A 20814-nucleotide genomic window follows, 5' to 3' on the forward strand; every position below is an offset into this window, starting at 1 on the left:
CGCAAAAGTTATACAAATCACCAATATACACTTATTACGGGAAATGCACATAAAGTGCTTTTTTCCCTGCACTTTTTCCCTGCACTACTGCATCAAGGCTTCACTTCCTGGATAACATGGTGATGTCACGTCTCCAGCAGCCACAGCCGCACAGCTCTGGGAGTCGGGTCGTGACATCACCATTTTATCCAGGAAGTGACATCACCATATTATCCAGGAAGTGACATCACTAGAGATGAGCGAACCTCGAGCATGCTCGAGTCGATCCGATCCCGAACTTTCGGCATTTGATTAGCGGTTGCTGCTGAAGTTGGATAAAGCCCTAAGGCTATGTGGAAATCATGGATATAGTCAATGGCTGTATCCATGTTTTCCAGACAACCTTAGAGCTTTATCCAAGTTCAGCAGCCCCTGCTAATCAAATACCGAACGTTCGGGTTCGGATCGCCTCGAACCCGGTTCGCTTATCTCTAGACATCACCATGTTATCCAGGAAGTGACATCACCATGTTATCCAGGAAGTGACATCACCATGTTATCCAGTAAGTGAAGCCTTGATGCAGTAGTAAGTGCAGGGAAAAAAGCACTTTATAAGCATTTCCTGTAATGAGTGGTAATTAGAGACGAGCGAACCGGGTTCGAGTCGATCCGAACCCGAACATTCAGCATTTGATTAGCTGGGGCTGCTGAACTTGGATAAAGCTCTGAGGTTGTCTGGAAAATATGGATACAGCCAATGACTATATCCATGATTTCCACATAGCCTTAGGGCTTTATCCAACTTCAGCAGCAACCGCTAATCAAATGCCGAAAGTTCGGGTTCGGATGGACTCGAGCATGCTCCAGGTTTGCATATCTCTAGTGGTAATAGGTGATTTGTATAACTTTTGGGGGGCAATATAATACTTTAATTAAAAAAAAGCCTGCTATGCTGCAAACACATAAATGAGTGGCATACAATAAACTCTGGACATGGCAAAAACTGTGCAATTTCTTGACTGTATTTAAATTCTACCTAAAGCCAAGATCACACACTGTATTTGGTAGTAAAATAATGGTTGTTGTTTAACAGTGCTCAGGTCCATTGCAGTGAATGGGACAACGGCTGTAGTGTACTGCATATACACTGTATACACTAAGGCCGCTGTTTACTGTGGCCACAGAAAATAATTGACATGTCTATTTTCCACGGCTGCAGTTTGGTGAACAGCGGCCATTGAAAATAGCCTGTGCTCACAGTATAAAGTATAGCTCCCGGCCATACTTTACACTGTAGTCAATGGTAAATTGGAGTGCGGGCACACCCGAATGTGCCCGTATTCCAATTAAGATGAATTGATGTTCACCCGGACGATTCTGCAGTATCAGCCGGATGAACATGTAAGACAGCGGCCGTTGTTTGACGTGACCGTGTCAAACAACAGCCGATATTTTTACAGAATGTGAACATGGCCTAATTATGTATTGATGTAAGCAATGCCTTGTGTTTAAGGCAGAAGCAGCTCATAGCACAGAGCTGTAGGCACCACATGTACAATGCACAGTGCTCTATGCAGCCTTGTATTACAGGACAGTGACAGTCAGGGGCGTAACTACCACTATAGCAGCCACAGCGGCTGCTATGGGGCCCACCACATGAGGGGGCCCCAATGCCTGATCGTACAATACACTGGGCTCTCTAAGATGTCATCATTTTCAGCACCCAGTGATTGAGCGGGCCTCCTGGGTTCTGCGAATGGTCCCTTTAACTGCAAGCACTACTGACAAATGCCTGCAATTATGACTACACTTGCAGCTTACCGGTCGGGAAGAGGGGGCCCCAATCAAAAGTTTGCTATGGGGCCCAGCTATTTCTAGTTTTGCCCCTGGTGACAGCTCTAGGCATCCAGGGCATTTGCTGGATATTTAGTGTGGTCCCGGATCCCTGGACATGTGCAGCTTCAACTCTATCTTTATCCCCAGGAAAAGGGTCCAATTGAGGACTATGGTGGAGCAGAGAGCTCTTGGCTCCATACCCTGCCACATAGTGCATCCACCTGGCTGTGCATAGCAAATACAGTACCAGCTTCTGAAGGAACAAAAGTCTGGTGGCTTACAGAGCTATAGTTGGCCTCATAGAAGTACATTATTATGGCACCTGGTAACTTATAGTTACTATATAGCTGTATGGCAGACATTTGCATGATCCCCATCAATAAAATTGTTACCTGACCCAAAGAAAGTCACAGCATTGTGGAATCTAGTGATCTTGACCGATCTGCTCATAGTTGGCCCATGCCCTGCAGGAACACTTATACTATGCACTTCCCAGTGTTTATTCCTTGTCATAATGTGGCCACATCTCTCTTCTCTCCTTGTGTAATGCTGATGGATCCCTGCTGGCTCACACAATGCACCTACAAGGGGCCTATTATAGACTGATCAACATAACATAGTGTACGGTGCTGGAGATACTGACAATAAGCATGACACAGCATAGGCCATAGTAGGTCTGGCATGCAGATGACATACTACACACTTACATACATACACGTTTTCTCACAGATGAAAGGTCTGAGCTAAGATCAGATGCATAATGTAGAAGGGTTTCACCTGCACAAAGGATGCCAGGTCATTTTTTGCTAGATGTTTTTCTCTCAATAAGTTACACTATGGTCTCAGCATTTGCAGCATTGTATACATTTGTCAGATTTGTATAATCTCTATTTCATAAATGCACTATAAGCGGTTTATATTCTGATCATGTCTATTCTATTAACCATACAATCCGTACTATATATTATCAAGGGCTTCTTAGGACATATAATCGTTGCAAATTAAAGGGGTTAATCATGAGTAGAAAAAAACAAAGCAACTTTTTGTGCAAAACAGCGCCACCCCTGTCCTCATGTTGTGTGTGGTATTGCAATTCAGCTCCCATTTTCTTCAATAGAACCGAGCTGCAAAACCCAAACCCAAACTGAGGACAGGGGTTGTGCTGTTTCTAGAGGAAAGTGGCTATGTTTTTCTAAGCCTGGATGTCCCCTTTAAGGTCTGTATACTGTACCTTGTCTTCTCATGGTTCTGCTGGACAAAACAGACAGTAGATCATCATGTTTTATTCAGTAAAACCTCAGGGAATCTAGGTTTTAGCTTCTTAAAGGGGGTGTCCAGCGAAAATATTTTTCTTTCAAATCAACCTGTGTCAGAAAGATATATAGATTTGTAATTTACTTCTATTAAAAAAATCTTGTCTTCCCATACTTATTAGCTGCTGTATGTCCTGCAGGAAATGTTTTATTTTCAGTCTAAGGCACTGCTCCCTGCTGACATCTCTGGCCGAGACAGGAACTCTGCAGAGAAGGAAAGGCTTTTTATAGGAATCCCCATAGAAAATCTCTCCTGTTCTGCACAGTTTCTGCAGGACCTACAGCAGCTGATAGGTATAAGAAGACATGAGATTTTTTAATAGAAGAAAATTACAAATCTATATAACTTTCTGACACCAGTTGATTTGAAGGAAAAAAAAAAAAAAAAAAAAAAGATTTTTGCTGGACAACCCTTTTAATACAAGTGCAGTACATCTGCCTATGAGAGCCTTTGGATGAAAAATGTATTAGTCTGTGGGATAACTAACAAGGACCTGTTTACTGCTATTGTGGCTTTTCATATTGTGCTGCTTAAAGGGGTTATCCAGCACTACAAAAACATGGCCACTTTCTTCCAGAGACAGCCCCACTCTTGTCTTCAGCCTGGGTGGGGTTTTGTTGCTCAGTTCCATTGAAGTGAATGGAGCTTAATTGCCTGAACTGGAGACAAGAGTCGTGTTGTCTCTGAAAGAAAGTGGCCATGTTATTGCAGCGCTGGATAACCCCTTTAAAGGGGGTTTCCAGGCAAAATCTACTGATGAGCTATCCACACCCACTACCCATGCCGATCAGCTGTTCAGCATTACACAATGAACAGAGTTTGTCTCCGTTCGTTGTGTAGTGGTGGTGATGTGTAACTGCAGCTCAGCTCCCATTCAAGTAAACACATCAACACTGCTACACAATGGGGATCTATGGGTCTGTTTAACGAATGTTTCAGGAGATATTGTGACCTTTACAGTAAACAGAATTTTCTGTACACTGTTTAACACAGTAAAAAACTGTATGGAACTCATACAGGGCCATCCATAAGCCCACATTGCTACCAGTTATAGCTACTGTACAATGGAGGAGATTTATCAAACATGGTGTAAAGTGAAACTGGCTCAGTTGCCCCTAGCAACCAATCAGATTCCCCCTTTCATTTTCCAAAGAGTCTGTGAGGAATGAAAGGTGGAATCTGATTGGTTGCTAGGGGCAACTGAGCCAGTTTCACTTTACAGCATGTTTGATAAATCTCCCCCAATGTGTTCCAGAAGCACATGTATCCATATTTTCCAGGCAGTTCTCCGGCTGCATTCACCTTCTCCAGGCAGTGGGATTTTAATGCCGATCGCTTGGGTTTGCGCAAATCGGTTTTGGCAAGTTCGCTTATCTAATACCAATATTATTTTGATTTACATCAATATAAAAATTCACATTGCAAACACACTGTGCAACACTTTACAATGGGAGGGAGGAGGTACACATACTTATACACCTTTATAGACCTGTTTACAATTCAGTCATTCCTTTGTCACACATTATTAGTGATCACTTGTGCTACTGGATTGCATTGCTAGGTCATTTGAATATGTTAAAGGGGTATTCTGTTGAAAAGAATTGTCTTCAAAGTTATGCAGATTTGTAAATGACTTCTCACGTCTTCCAGTACTTATCAGCTGCTGTATGTCCCGCAGGAAGTGGTGTATTCTTTTTCAGTCTGACACAGTGCTCTCTGCTACCACCTCTGTCTATGAAAAGAACTGTCCAGTACAAGGGAATTTTCTATGGGTAATCAATAGTTACAATTCTGGACAGTTCCTTTTACAGACAGAGGTGGCAGCAGAGAACACAGGGTCAGACTGGAAAGAATACACCACTTCCTGCAGGACATACAGCAGCTGATAAGTACCGGAAGACTGGAGATTTTTTAAATAGAAGTTGTTTACAAATGTTTATATCTTTCTGATGCCAGCAATAAAAAAATGTTTCTCTCTGGAGTACCCCTTTAAAAAATTAGATGACGTGATGCTGTAAACATCCCCTTCATGTCAGATATAATGATGTTTGGAGCCAAAAACATGTGGTATATGAGCTTCTACCCATCTGTCTCACTGTTGCGGTGGTATGAGACATTGATGACTACAAGTCTCAGCAGACATAACAAGCCACATTTCCTCCCCTCACATCTGATTTGTTCCATGTCTACATCAATAAGGTAACAATGACGATTATTTTTTCTTTCACTGTTTTCGATAAACATTCAGACCACATGCAAGTGTTTTACTTTGAGCCCAATGCATTCTCCTCTTTATACCAGCTGACGCTGGAGAAAAGAACACATCTGTGAATTCTGTTAGTCTAACATCTGCAACATATATAGAAGTGTGGGTGTGTGGGCTTAGTTTATAGTGGGTGAATTTGCACTGTAAACTGCACTCGGGAACCTGCTACAATACATATTTTATAGCCAAAAAAGTTACAAATTTCCTTTACCGTCTGGCAAGAAGTGTGGCCATTTGTGAGATGTGTAGAAGATGTATGGAGTCTTACTAGTTGCATGCTTGAATGGCTTGGCTAAATATACTCAGTACGAGTAAAGGCAGGAAAATCCACTACAGAGAATAAATGTTAATTTTTTTTTTTTTGGGGGGTGGTTGTGCTGAGCTCAACAAATTATTACAGCCATTCTGAGGTTGTATTGTAACCTAATTGATGTAACTGGTTACAAGAATCCACAAAATAATATACGTGGATATTATTATATTAGAATTGCATTCACACCCTTTCTAAATAGGCATGTATTTTTTTGTTACAAAAATGATTTTATATAAAGGCACAGATAGTACTGCTGGTCTGTCTTTTACTATAAGTAATATATGCACACATAGTACTGCTGGCCTGTCTCTTACTCTAAATGATATACAGTAATACCTCGGTTTTCGAACGCTTTGGAATTCAAACTGCTTGGTAGTCGAACAAAAATTTACCCAGAAGTAGTGTTTGGAATTCAAACTTTGCTCGGTTTTCGAACGTTTTTCAAACGTTTTTACGAGCGTGGATGGTGGTTTGTATCTGGCGAGTTAAGCAGTGGTGAGGCTTCACATACATTACAGTGCTGTATAAGACTGCTGGAGTGCATATACAGTGCAGTAGTAGTACAGGCAGTGCACCACCATCTCCCATACAATACAGTGCTTGGATGGGGGGGACACTATACAGTACAGGATGGGTGAGGAGTTGGTGACTACTGTACTATAATTGCTGGTTCTGATGAACATTTCTTATGTTTAATGTCCTCTACAGTTTAGTGCTGTTCTGTACTGTACTGTAGTGATTATACTGAGCACTTATCAGTGTAATAAATGAGTATTGTAGGTAATTATTGGTGGCTGCTGGAACCAATTAATCACATTTACATTATTTCCTATGGGAAGAAACTGCTCGGTTTTCAAACTGCTCGGTTCTCAAACTGCCTTCCGGAACCAATTAAGTCCGAGAACCGAGGTACCACTGTATTCACAGATAGTACTGCAAGCCTGTCTCTTACTATAATTTATATATGCACAGATAGTCTGTCTCTTACTATAAATGATACATGCACCGATAGTACTGCTAGCCTATCTCTTACTATAAATGATATATGCACAGATAGTACTGCTACTTTATATCTCACTATAAATTATAATATACACAGATAATACTGCTACTCTGTTTTTTACTATAAACAATATATGCACAGATATTACTGCTACCCCGTCTCTTACTAAAAATTATATATGTACAGATAATACTCCTACACTATCTCTTAATATAAATGATATATGTACAGATAATACTGCTACACTATCTCTTAATATGAATGATATATGTACAGATAATACTGCTACACTATCTCTTAATATAAATGATTTATGAACAGATAATACTAAATCTGTCTCTAACTATAAATTATATTTGTGCAGATATTACTGCTTCCTTTTCTTTTACTTCAGTTGTCTGCACAGATAATACTGCATCCCTGTCTCTTATTATAAATAATATATATGTACAGATAGTACTGCTACCCTGTCTCCTAATATAAATAATATATGTACAGATAATACTGCTACCCTGTCTCCTAATATAAATAATATATGCACCACAAGTACTGCTACCCTGTCTCCTAATATAAATAATATATGCACAGATAATACTGCCTTCCTGTCTCCTAATATAAATAAAATATGCTAGTATAGTACTGCTATCCTCACTCCTAATATAAATAATATATGCACAAATAATACTGCTACCCTGTCTCGTAATATAAATGATATATGCACAGATAGTGCTGCTACCCTGTCTCCTAATATATATAATATATGCACAGATAATACTGCCTTCCTGTCTCCTAAGATAAATAAAATATGCACATATAGTACTGCTACCCTGTCCCCTCATATAAATATTATATATGCACATATAGTACTGCTACCCTGTCTCCTAATATAAATAATATATGCACAGATAATACTGCTACCCTGTCTCCTAATATAAATAATATATGTACAGATAATACTGCCTTCCTGTCTCCTAATATAAATAAAATATGCACATATAGTACTGCTACCCTGTCTCCTAATATAAATAATATATGCACATATAGTACTGCTACCCTGTCTCCTAATATAAATAATATATATGCACATATAGTACTGCTACCCTGTCTCCTAATATAAATAATATATGCACAGATAATACTGCTACCCTGTCTCCTAATATAAATAATATATATGCACATATAGTACTGCTACCCTGTCTCCTAATATAAATAATAAATATACAGATAATCTTTCTACCCTGTCTCTCAATATAAATAATGTATGCAAAGATAATACTATGCAGTTTTTGCACACTGCTTCTGTTTCTCTAACAATAAATGTCTGCACAGATTATACTGCATGCCTGTGTCTTACTATAAATAAAGTGTGCACAAATAAAACTGTCTAACTATAAATGCTGTATGCACGGACACTACTGCTCAAGTACTACCTGCTAGACTGAGAGGCTAGGTTCACACTATGTAAAAATGATGGCTGCATTTCATAATTATGGCCGTTATTAGGAAAGATGGACGTAATTTTCACTTTACTTTTTTCGTCTTTTTCAGACGTCCGTCATTTTGAGATCAAATAACGTTCGCTATTTCAAAAACCACGGACGTCATTTCAAAATAACAGACATTATTTGACCTCAAAATGACGGACGTCCGTCAAACGGCCAAAAAAAAAAAAGGCTGTGTGTGAACCTAGCCTAAGGCTGCTGAATATTCTCAAAATGCCAAAATAGGGCAAACGGAGTAATAAGACATATTACATTGTAGCTCGTGAACGTATAGGAGAAGTATAGGTGTCTGTATGTTATTTTGTATACAGGGACATGTGACATGCGGCTGCCTCTAGCTGCCCTCGGATTGATCGGATCACATCTTGTATTGTCTGTTTCCCCTTCAGGAATGATGTACTGTATATGGTTCATAAATCAGCCGGATGAAACGTTACCTCCTGTGACTGCCTGGCATGAAGTCTCCTCTGGAATCCGCCGTCTAGCTTTTGGTTATGAATAATTGTCGGGCACTTAACGTAATAGTCTTTTAGTATTCCCACATATTTATTATAAGACATAACAAGCAGGACAGATATAGACCTTCTATTTTAATGCTACTTGTGTTGTGTCTGAGTATAAAGCTGCTGCCAAGAGCCTGAACCATTGATCCTAAGTATGTATTATTGACCGGCCCCGGTGCACCGTCTGGACGCTCAGCTCATTCCTTCAGTGCTTTGTGATAATATATCAGTATTCCTAATATATTACTTGCGGATGGGACCAAATGACAACTCCGGCTCTGCTACATCTCCAGGGCAAGAGCAGCTTTTCAAGAAAGGGATGTGTTAGCTAACATAGCCATAGGAAACAATGGCTATTTTACAGATGATAATGAAGAGTAATTGAGTGCAAACAACCCCATTACAAAAATGAGATGTGTTTTACACCCCGGTTCCACCCTTATACACAAAAGGCAATTGGAAGTGAAGTTTTATGATGATTGCTTGACACAACTAGAATAGGCAAACAAGAGACCAGTAGTTGTCAGCAATGTACACAGAAAAGTTAATGGTTTTACCAATGGATGGTTGTAGGCTATCATATGGTGTAAAAAGAGGAGGAGGGGGGATTGCACTTTACAATAGATTACACGCTAGTTGTGCAGGGTCCGCCAAGGGAAAGTACTGGTAGGAGAGAAATGGGGAAACTTAAGCACCTAATCCTGTTATTCCTCTGCAGGCCTCAATCCTAATATCAGACTATGCTGAAACCCCATATCTGGTGATACCTATTGCTATTTCAAGCCTCAGTCTCCCCTTACATAGTTAATAAGCTTCAAAGAAGACAAGAGCCATCAAGTTCAACCTAAAACCCTAATGTGTTGTTTAAGTGGAAGGCAAAAACCCTCATGAGGCAGATGCCAATTGACCTATCACAGAGAGAAAAATTACTTCCCGACTAGGGGAAAAGGTGGACGTCTATATTACGTGATGCCCATTTTTCCCTGCCATGTTGCTGAAGTGGGAACATAGCCTAAAAGGCTATGTTCACGCGCTGTACAAAATGGCCGTTCCTTGTGAATGACTGTTGTTTAACGCTACCTATATGATCATGATTATTCATTCCGTCCATAGGTAAGGTTGAACAACGTCCGTTCACGAGGAACGGCCCACTGTTTGTACAGTGTGTGAACGTAAGCTAAAGGTGCCATATAAGAACACCGCCTTCAGGCCTCAGGTCAATAGTTTGATAATACTGCTGTATGGTGCCATCCTAATACAACATATTGTTCATGTCATGTGATGGAGAAGCAAAGAAAAAAAAAAAAAAAAAAGAAGAAGAGGTTTTTTTTCATAGATTATATATAAATCCACCAGAAATAAAATTCTATATGCCTCCATAAGAAATTATTAGCACATGGCATATCTATATGGGCCTTCAGATCTTTATGGGTACTGTGGTAAAGGTCCATACAACATAGTTCCATAATATCCCTATATGGATAGTCACTATCATTATTTTGAAAAAATTTCCATTTCCCATCAACATTATAGATGAGCAAATGTACAATACGATTAAAATCTGAATCTAATGAATTCATTTGTTTGGTTAGGGAAAAGTTGTTCTGCTTTCCAATTTTTCCGATTCCCCAGAGTAATCTGTAAGGAGACCCAGGTTTCTTAGGACTGTGTTATACAAAACTTTTCAGAGGAATGGAAACACTTGGGGGAGGGGTTCACAGTACGGAATCTGCGTGGATAATTTCCCGCAGATTTCTTCACTCGTTCTTGTTTGTGAAGGCGAACCTCTCTGCCGGCTCCATAGACACCATTCTTTGGCCGGGCCGATTCCGCTGTCCGCTGAAAGAATTGACACGTAAGTTCTTTCGGTGTAAGGTGGAATCCGCCCGGCCATAGAATGGTGTCTATGGAGCCGGCAGAGAGGCGCGCCGCCGCAAACAGGAACAAGCGACAGAATCTGCTGAAAATGATCTGCGCAGATTCTGTAGTGTGAACCTCTCCTAAGAAAGTAGAGATAAGAGAATATCGAGTACCCTTGTGTATATCTGAACCTGAGCGCGCAGCATTTGATTACCAGTGGCTGAAGAAGTTGGATGCAACCCTAATGCTCCCTGGTAACCATGGATACAGCCATAGGCCATAGGCTGTATCCATATTTTCCAGGACCTCCTAGGGCTGCATCCAACTTCTTAGCCACGGTAATCCAATGCTGCACACTCAGGTTCAGACAAACCCTAATGTGCTTAAGGTTTGCTCATCTATTAGAAAGTAGTATGACTTTTTCAAGACTAAAATAATCGATTAGACTTGGATTTGTCAAATGTTAATGTTGCTTTGCTCTTCTCCACTTAGACCTAGAAGATGGATGGGTAAAATTGAGGTGTCTCATAAAACCTTCTAGCAGTCCCAGGTAGTGAGCCTGAGCGGTAAAGATTTCTCTATGGAAATTGAAGACAAGTGTGCAGTAGCACGGTTCACCCCCAGTCCTCTCCGTCCCAGCAGCTCTTTGTCTATGAGGCTGCCTGATCGGAGGTGATTGACATGGGAAAGTGCAGCCACTGCTCCCTTGATCAGTGATGATCTCAGCAGTGAGACCCCCACAAATCAAAACTTTTGACATGTCCCTGAGAAAAAGTAGTTTTTTTTTATTAAGGCTATCTTCACACAGCGTAAGTGTCGTATTAATCACGGCCTTTGTTGCCGATTTGTAACAACGGCCGTGATTAATATGACACTTACATTGTGCTGCCGTCTATGGAATCACGGCCGGAGTGTATACACATAGTATACACTCCAGTTGGGATCACTAGCAGCCACGCAAAAAACGGACATGTCAGTTTCCTCTGTCCGCTATTCATTGAATAGCGGCCGCAGAGAACCTGTCAGTTCACACAATGGAGTGAGCGGCTCCGGCAGCACGCTCCATTGTGTATAGCGGTGAATTTGGATGTGGGCGCACACGGGAAGTGTGAAGTACCGGCCAGGGTGGTCACAGAGCGGCCGGTGTTATACATGGTGTGCACATGGCCTAAAGCTATGTTCCAACTACGTAAAAATGAAAGCTGTCTTTCTGGCCTGCAGTCATTTTAGTGCCAAAGGATGGCCAGAAATAATTATTATTAACGCCCGTCCTTATCAAAAGATGTCCAACTTGCAGTAAAATCCGGTTATGATAACATCGCCTAAGGGTCTTTTCACATAGGAAAATGCTGTTTGTTTGTTTTTATTTACATGTTTTTACGTGCTGTGTGCATTAGCTGAAAATCAGTGGTGAAATTAAAAAAAAAAAAATCACTACAATCTGTGAGTGTGTTTTTTGTGTGGTGTTTTTCTTACCTGCATTTTTCAGGCATTTTTTTCCAAATGCAGTCGGTCTTAGGCATGCTTTTTTTTTTCCTGGCATTTTGTCAAATGCTTCTCCATAGAACATGACAAATGCCAGAAAAAATGCATGTTGGAATCTATGAATAAAAAAAAAAGTAAAAAGAAAAAAATAATAATTTTTTACAAAACCAAAGAATATAAAAAAAAAATAAAAAGTGTGATGGAAGCCTTAGGATTTTCTTACACGGGCAAGAAATGCATTCCACATTAAAAAATATAGATAAATATTCCAGTGTGGAAAAAGAAGTGACATGGTAGCAGTTCCATGTGGAAACCCCTATTGAAATCAAAACTTCAAAAAGCTCAAAAAAAAAAAAAAAAAAAGAAACATGCAAAATTGCAAATTTCTAGGGTGGTAAAATCATGGGACAGCTTTCGTTTTGTGCTCAACTCTTGAAAATGAAAGCTGAACTGTGAATTGTTGCTATGGGCAACAAAGACATTTTTTTTTTTCAGAAATCATTTTTGATTTGCCCATATGTGTTTTTTTATACAAAAGCATTCAGCGTGCTTTTTTCCCCCTGCATTTTTTCATAGGCTTCTCTACAAACCACATGGCAAATATAATGACAAGATAAAATGGCCCAAAAAAGCATTACAAAATGCATATACTGTACTAAAATGTTTTTAAAAGTTTCTAAAAAAAAATTGAATGAAGGAGGCCTAAGGTTACTGTCACACATGGCAGTTTTTTATTTTTTTTAATTTAAACTGCCCCCACAGTTTTTGGCCCAAAGCCAGAAGATGATCCAGCAGGAAGCAGCAGTATAATCCATTCCCTGATATTTCCCATTCCTGTTGAATCCGCTCTTAGCTTTGGTTCAAAAACTGCTGTGGCTGGGTTTTTTTCTTTAAAAAAACAAAAACATACTGCTGTGTGTGACAGCAGCCTAATGGTGGCCATACATCTTCAATAATGGTTTGGCTGTCTGGCCCCCGTCCTCCCTATACACGGGAACGTTTGGCATGGCCGAGCAATCCTGTGTTCTTTATGGGGGGGGGGGGGTTAATAGAGAACTCTGGCTACAGCTTATCTCTCTGAGAACAATGGGGGCAGGTGGTGATTTTACATCATGCCCGATCCCTATGACCCCCAACGTCATCTTCCAGTGGTTTTTGGGGAGAGCCCCATACACTTTATACTGACTACAAAAAAGTATAAGGTGTATGGGGACCTTTAAAATGGCAAACAAAAAAACTGCAGTAACATAAAACTCTCCAGTCACGGTGGGATGGGGGGGGGGCATATATCATTCTTAAAGGAAGTTGTGACCCTGTGACAACTCCACAGTGATAAAAATGTAACTATTATTAAACCTAACTTTCTACAAATAACAAGTGTTTTTCTCTCTCCCTCTTTTTTTGGCTCTTCTTCCATCAGCTCCGTCATTAATTGGGTTTCGCTTTTAATTTTGGAACGGGCAATTAGGAACGTCTAGCTGTTTGTATTTCTCACTTTTAAGGGAGGTTGAGATAACTTGATAAGATTGGAAGTTGCAGAGTGCCAGACAGATGAGGTCTCCAGGAGGAGGGATGGGAAGGGGGGGGGGGACAAGACAAACGGAATTGATCTGTATACTTAAAGACATGAGCAAATAGCGGAGAGTTTCACTGTAGAAGAAGCTCGGGATCCTGTACTGATTAACCTCACACTTTATGCATAGAATGTCTTGTTTACTCCCAATCAGGGGTATATAGTATATATGTACTTTGGCTGATGAATGAGCTATAGATTTAATGATTTACCCCTCCCCCCTTTTCAATTGTAACTACACTATAAAATCAAATTCACACAGATGACAGAGCTACATAGGAAATTTCCATTTTATTGTTCAACCATAATTTATTTACAAATACACTTTATAACTTTTATATACATTGCACATTTACATGGTAAAAAAGTACAAAACTATATATTTAAATGAATTTATATTTAACTTGCCATGTTTTGAAAATATAAAATTGAATCGGAAACAAAAAAAAAAAGTGTATTGTGAAAAAAGCAAGAAACTTGGACTGAAAAAGCTCCGATACGGCTGCAACCGTACCGAACAACACTGATATTTTGGCACTGGTTCATGGATAATGGATTATTATTATTATTATTATTTTTATACCGAGTCCTTGTGGTTATGGTTATACATGTGACCATGTAAAAATGGCTGTTAAAAATAGATTTCCATGAACCAGCCGTTGATATATTGATCGCAGCTTTTTTTAGTCAGTCAAGATTCCTTGTAAACAAAACCCAAAGGATGTATGTACACGACTAAAGGTAAAATCCAATAAATAAACATACTGGAACTGACATGCAAATGTGAGGAAATCAAAGAAAACAAAGCTCTAAAACAGGCTCGGTTTTGCAGGACACGGCTTCAAGAACGGCCTTGTCGGTCTACCAGGACAATGGTATTCGCCAAGCCGTGAACTGCAAAACTTAGCCAACAATCAGGGCCAGATTAAGGTTGGTAGGAGTCCTCATCCCACCACAGGAACCCAGACCTTACTTGACCCTCTTATTACAGTCACCTATGGGAGGGGTGGCTGATATCTGGCAAAGTCTATAACAGTTATGGAGAAAGTGGTGCTCTTGGACATAAAAGAGAGTCACATGCATATATGGAAAACTCTCCACTTCTTCTTCACTCAATATGATCATAGAGGGTCCTAACCATGAGCAGTGTATACAATACCCATTCAAATATCTAGAACATACTAGGATTTTATTGGGTTGGTGGTCGAGGCCTTCTAGATCCCCATGGTGACGATAGGCCCCCTTTATCATGCCCCACCTATAATCCGGCCCTGCCGACACTTACTCTATAACATCAGTGTATGGAGTGGACAGTAATGGTCAGTTATAAGGAATGGACTTACACAAAAAAAGCTGAACTTTACAAGCAAAGGTTTCTCACAATAAATAACACTGCTCTCCCTTTGACGAATATATTTCTTCAAAACAAGGTGTACAGTCAAAAAAACAGACATTTTATGTATAAATTATAAAACATGACACAGTATAAATAAATGTCTACCAGACTCAACTATATGTATACTTTTTTTTTCTTCCTCAAAATAAATAAGCATACACCTATATACAGTATGGACATCACTCCTTGCCAAAGGCTGTTCCAACAGTTTTACCAGTGGACTGAAGATAATGGGAAGCTGTAGTCGGGGTCTTCCTCCTCCTCTTCTTCCTCAGGATCTTCGTTAATGGCTATATAGGGGAATATAGGGGAGCTGTTGTTTAAATAAGGACAACAACAGCGCAGAAGCTCAGTGCATGATTGTTTTTGTTTGTTTGTTTGTTTTGCTCTCTGAACAGCCATAAAACAGCGTTGCATTGTATGTGACTTGCAGTGATGCGTTTCGGCATCAACTTTTTAATTAATACTTTTTTTCCTTTTTTTTATTTACATTTTTTTATTATTTTTTTTTAAATTTATCTATGAAGTCTTAACTGCAGAAAGTTCTGAAGAACCCAATGGATCAGGCTTTTATTGCAGGTTCCTGTAATCAGACAAAAAGCGCTCGTGTTCTAGGTGTACTGCTTGTGTCCTCAGAGTTAGTAGCGGCCGCTGCGCAAAGACAGGGACCGGATCAACCGGTGAGTCTCATGGAGTTAGATCACTCAAAGCGTTAATGAAGCATTCAGCGAAGCACATAGAAGCGAAATTAGAAAAATAGAGGGAAAAGATATTCTCAGGCAACCCCTGGTAAATAGAAAGTATAGCTTTTCCTGCACAAGAGGCAATCATAGTCTTGCAAGGCAGCATCCCTGCTAGTAATGGAACACGATAAATAGCTAGCCATTGTGCCGGTATCCAATTCTCTCTAGTCTTCATTACGGAGGGGTTGCCTTTCGAAATCTTTAGATTGGATTTTTTTGTTTGGTTGCAGTAAGTCACTTACAGTTGCAAGATCCGGTGTGTTTGACTTCCAAAAGTACACCCAACGAGCAGGCGGCCTGCTTCATGGCGCACTCGCTGGGGTAGGTGGTGTTATCACTGGCGCAAACCGCTTCATCCGACTTGCTTTCCGGGCAGTAATCTTCACAGACCGCGCAGCGCCCCCTGCCCACTCTGCTGTCCCACAGGCACTTTTTACCAATGCTGCACTTGATGTCTTCACACGACTTGGCCTCTGCAAACAGGAATCACAGGTCAGAATTCTCGCCATAATAAAAACAACACAGATTTCTAGTCAGGATGACTTTACGCTATTTTTTGGCATTTCTCGAAGTATCTACAATTGGGCAAATGAACTGGATGGTAACCGATAAAGTTTCCTACCGGTCTAAACAGGCCATAATAAGTATTACAACCTATTAACCTATGGTGTTATCGGTGCTATTTATAACAACACATCTTGGCTACTTAAGCTTCCATAGTTGCTATAGAAGGGTAAGTATTGTGGACTTGTTATCTAGAGAACTATAGGCAAGTATATGATACAAGGAGGCTATTATGATGGATATACTAGGAGGCTATGATTAAGGGTTATAGTTGTTATACAAGGTTAATTCTTGTGGACTTGTTAGTTAGAGGACTATAGGCAGTATATGAGACCAGGGGGAGATTTATCAAACATGGTGTAAAGTGAAACTGGCTCAGTTGCCCCTAGCAACCAATCACAATCCACCTTTCATTTTCCAAACAGTCTGTGAGGAATGAAAAGTGGAATCTGATTGGTTGCTATGGGCAACTGAGCCAGTTTCATTTTACACCATGTTTGATAAATCTCCCCCATAATTTGTTCAGAAAATGTAGTCTAGATCCAGGGATCTTGTCTTTAAGAGAACCTTTGTTAATCCTAAGGTTACCCTACTGTTTATAGTGAAAATACGGGAAAAGTAGGAGATTGCAAGTGGAAGTGGAATCTGATTGGTTGCTAGGGGCAACTGAGCCAGTTTCACTTTACACCATGTCTGATAAAGCTCCCCCTAGGAGTCTACTATAACGGATATACTAGGCTGTTATTAAGGTTTCATAGTTGTTATACAAGGTTAGTTCTTGTGGACTTGTTAGTTAGAGGACTACAGGCAAGTCTATGAGACTAGAAGGCTATTATCGGAAAAGAAACAGTATACTTACTTATGCATTTTCCTTCATACGCCAAGCCGATAGACCGGCCGAGGAGACAGGTGGCTTTTCGCAAGTGACAAGCACTGGCATATGTAATCCCATCGTTTCCGCATAGATATTGCTCCGGGGAGGTAGGCTCCGGGCAGTGCCGATGACACGTCACACAGTAGGCATTATTGGTTTGGTCTACTACGCATGTGGAGGTACCTGGACATAGGACATCTCGGCACGTCTCTAGAATAAACACAAGGGACACTGCCATCAAAATGCGCTCCACTTAATTCCATCACAAGTAACATTGACACATATACAAAAACCAATAGGGCAGCTAACCCTTGATGGGGGGTAAAAATATAGGGGGATACAGGCTATGAGACCTTTACATGGGGGGCGTACAATTCTCAGTAAGATCTGGGACGTACTTTTGCATTTGCCTTGATACTGCACATCCAGCTCCGGGACTCCTTTGCATTTGGCCTTGAGTAGAGCACATTCGTCCTTGTACGTTTTGCCATCCAGCCCACACACGGGGCCTTTCCAGGTGATGTTGGAGCAATCCGGGGCGCACACGCACCTAGGCTTATTTTTTTTATTCATTTTACATTTTTTCCCAGGTCCGCAATCCACGTTTTCACACGATTCTGTTTGCGAAGAAACACTAGTATGAGCTCAAAGACAACGTATATATCACACAACGCTCAGCTCCTTTAAGAAACAGTACAAAAAGAAGCTATAACACAACTACAGAAATGGAGGGGAGGGGAAGGTCCTCCCCAAAGAACTCCATCAGTACACAAGATCTACAGAGAGGGAGCACAAGTTCTTCCAGAAATCTGGTTCAAAATTGAGTGCAGATGTCCCCTTCCCCGCTTTAATAAATCCCCCCGTGAAAACTAACACTTAATAATCAACTCTAGGTGGCCACAATGTGCAGCCCCAGGATCTCAGGTATGTATGGATGAGGGTATGCGCGTCAAATACAGAACAGCTTGTAGAACTTATCCCTAAAGGCTGTGGTGAGATCTATGGGAAACAGACCCCCCCCCCCCCCCCCCCCGGCCCGGCCTCCCACTCTATAATGTCCATAGACACTACCGTTATATATTAACCCATTGGTAACATGCTATAATAATAATAATAATAGAACCCTATCGGAGTGCCCTACCTTTGCAGGGTATGCAGTGTGGTGCTCCTCCATTGAATATCATCCATTTGAATAGCGTGCTGTTGGGTACGTCTTCCTCAGTCCAGGAGGTGCCCAGTCTGCCAGTCTTGCAGCATTCCTCTTTGCTCAGTTCAGTCCTGTAGAGAACCTGGCATCGTCCGTTCTTGGATTGCTGAAGCCAACAGTTTCCAGCTGCAAGACATAGCGCCCCAGCCATATCAGTGTCACTTAGCGGTGACCCAGACAAAACACGTGTGCTCTGCACTACTTCCACTAGACTGTTTACTTTTATTTTGTCCTGTTTCATAACCCGCAGTAGTAACACCAGCCTATCCCCAGACACACAGCACAGTGCACGGGTTAACCCCTTGAGAGACAAGCACTGCACAGCAGCTCCCACACTCTTCCCCCCTGGCTAACATAGGTTTTTAATAACATATAAACAGCATTCTTCCTGCCTTTATTACAGCATCAAGCCCGTTCATTTCGAGGTGATTCAATTCCATTTTTTGTGCCGCTATGTTGCAATCTGAGTGGGCTTCGGAACATTTGCACATTCTTTCGAAATATCCGATTTTAGTTGGATCCCTCACAAAAATAACATGGCTTCAAAGTACAATTAAGGCTAGGAAAGTACAGATAGAGAACCAAGAGCTTAAAGGGGAACTAAGACTAAAGTCAACAAGTGCACTCATACCAGTCACTTTTATATGTGATAAATGAACGCTGTATACAACATTGAACACCAAAGTCTCTGCCTGGAGTGGTGGATAACAGGGAACAATGGGGAAAAATATAGATAAAACTAATAATCCTTATATCTATGGTAGACAAGGAGTGTGCTTTATAAATAATTATAATAATAATAATAATAATAATAATACATAAAATTTTTGTCCAAAGTAAATATAATAGTTGTCAGGTCTGGTTTTAACCCTCTAGAATAATTACTAATAGACTGTAGTGTATATATATATATATATATATATATATATATATATATATACACAAAAATAAAAATAATAAAAATAATAATCTAAAAATAATAAAATAATAATAATAGAAAAAAAATCCATAATAATATCCAGGTGTTTATCCCTTTAAATCAGTACTTTAGTTACATTTACAGTCAGCATAAGATCTAGTCCCTTTAACACCTCATTGATAGGATCAGAGTTACTGTAACTAGTTTCTTCTCTTCCAAACTTATGGAAACAAAAACTTTTCTACAGTCTCAGTGAAGAATCCCAGTCCAGATCAAACACTGATTTCCACTTTCTTTAAAAAAACAAAACAAAAAAAAAAAAACCTTTTTTTTTTCCACAGAAAGTCTTCTGTCCAAGCCCAGAAGAGAGTTGCATTTTGAGTCCTGTTCTTGTTCTCAGTAACAAAGTCACTCACCCTCTTCTCTCTCTCTCTTTCTCTCTCTCTCTCTGCCCCAACCAGAAAATACTGATAAAAAAAATAATAATAAAAAAAATCTGCATAAAAGAGAAGAGGAGTGTGATCTGCTTACCCTGGACAGTGTGATCTTCCATGAAATGACACAGAGACATAGTCACAAGAAGTCCTAGCAAGCCCGGGCGATTTAACATCCTCAGTCCAGACACAGTGAGTGGAGATGTGATGGTGTGGTGGTGGTGTGATCTCTCTATTGAATGAACGTCAGGCAATGCAGTCTCTCTTTAAATCTATAAGGGGGTCTTAGCTGTCTGCGGTGGGCGGTCTCCAGTGTGTGTGTATGAGTGTGTGAGTGTGTGTGTGTCTGTTTGGGGGTGGGGAATTTTAACAAATTCACAGTGAATCAGGTGACTTTTTTTTTTTTTTTTTTTTAATTTTTGCAAACAATTAGATCCAACAAGATATATTATATGTGCAGAAGATAAAGAGTTGTATTGCCAAAGTTGGCATGGAGGGGGAGGGCACTGGAAGTCACAACCTGGTTGATCTGGGATGCCAGCCAGTCAATGTAAAGCCCCTGTAGTGCCCTGGCACAATGTTACTACCTATGGGGACAGTCTTAGCACTGTCTGGAGTATTAGACAGGAATGGGCAACGTAGGCGGTCTCTATTCAGAGATTGCTGCCATCGATAATGAACTTCTATAGGGCTAGTTTATTAAGCACAGCCTGGCACGGTGCCCTCGAAGTTGGCGGACTCTCATTTATAACATTGTTGGCACAGCTGAATGAAACTGAGTAGGCGATATTTCCTTTATGCTGCCTTTTCTCTCGCTGTAAATGGCAGAGGACAAGAGACAGACAAGTATGCGGGCTGCATTCCTGGCAGTCACTGGCAGCCACTGGCAGCAGCAGCGGCAGCAGCAGGGCACATCCTCTTCTCTATAACTCCGTGATAACAGGTTTTTTTTTTCCACCAACTGCAGGAGATAGGACTAATCTGTTACTAAAAGCTCCCATTACAATGGCTGTGTCTGAGGCCGCCAGTATCCATCCAGGAGA

The 20814-nt window shown here is 40.5% G+C and overlaps 1 protein-coding gene across 1 annotated transcript; it reads right to left on the reverse strand.

Annotated features, from left to right (window-relative positions):
• Positions 1–13910: 13910 nt before the first annotated feature.
• FST (follistatin) lies at positions 13911–20170 on the reverse strand. The gene is made up of 6 exons (XM_069963046.1): positions 19869–20170; positions 18353–18544; positions 17610–17828; positions 17197–17421; positions 16016–16246; positions 13911–15320 (listed from the first exon to the last, which is right to left on the reverse strand). The coding sequence occupies exons 1-6, from the start codon at positions 19945–19947 to the stop codon at positions 15241–15243; spliced, it is 1026 nt and encodes a 341-aa protein (XP_069819147.1). The 5' UTR covers positions 19948–20170; the 3' UTR covers positions 13911–15240.
• Between the last annotated feature and the right edge of the window lie 644 nt (positions 20171–20814).

The sequence above is a fragment of the Dendropsophus ebraccatus genome, chromosome 3 (assembly GCF_027789765.1).
Source record: "Dendropsophus ebraccatus isolate aDenEbr1 chromosome 3, aDenEbr1.pat, whole genome shotgun sequence".
NCBI lineage: Eukaryota > Metazoa > Chordata > Amphibia > Anura > Hylidae > Dendropsophus > Dendropsophus ebraccatus.

Excerpts from the sequence above, each read along its gene's own strand:
- FST (XM_069963046.1), bottom strand. The coding sequence starts at position 19,947 with ATGTTAAATCGCCCGGGCTTGCTAGGACTTCTTGTGACTATGTCTCTG. Across the intron at positions 17,422-17,609 it reads GTATCAAGGCAAATGCAAAA|AGACGTGCCGAGATGTCCTA; the intron begins GTACGTCCCAGA and ends TGTTTATTCTAG. Across the intron at positions 16,247-17,196 it reads GTATGAAGGAAAATGCATAA|AGGCCAAGTCGTGTGAAGAC; the intron begins GTAAGTATACTG and ends TCCTGTTTGCAG.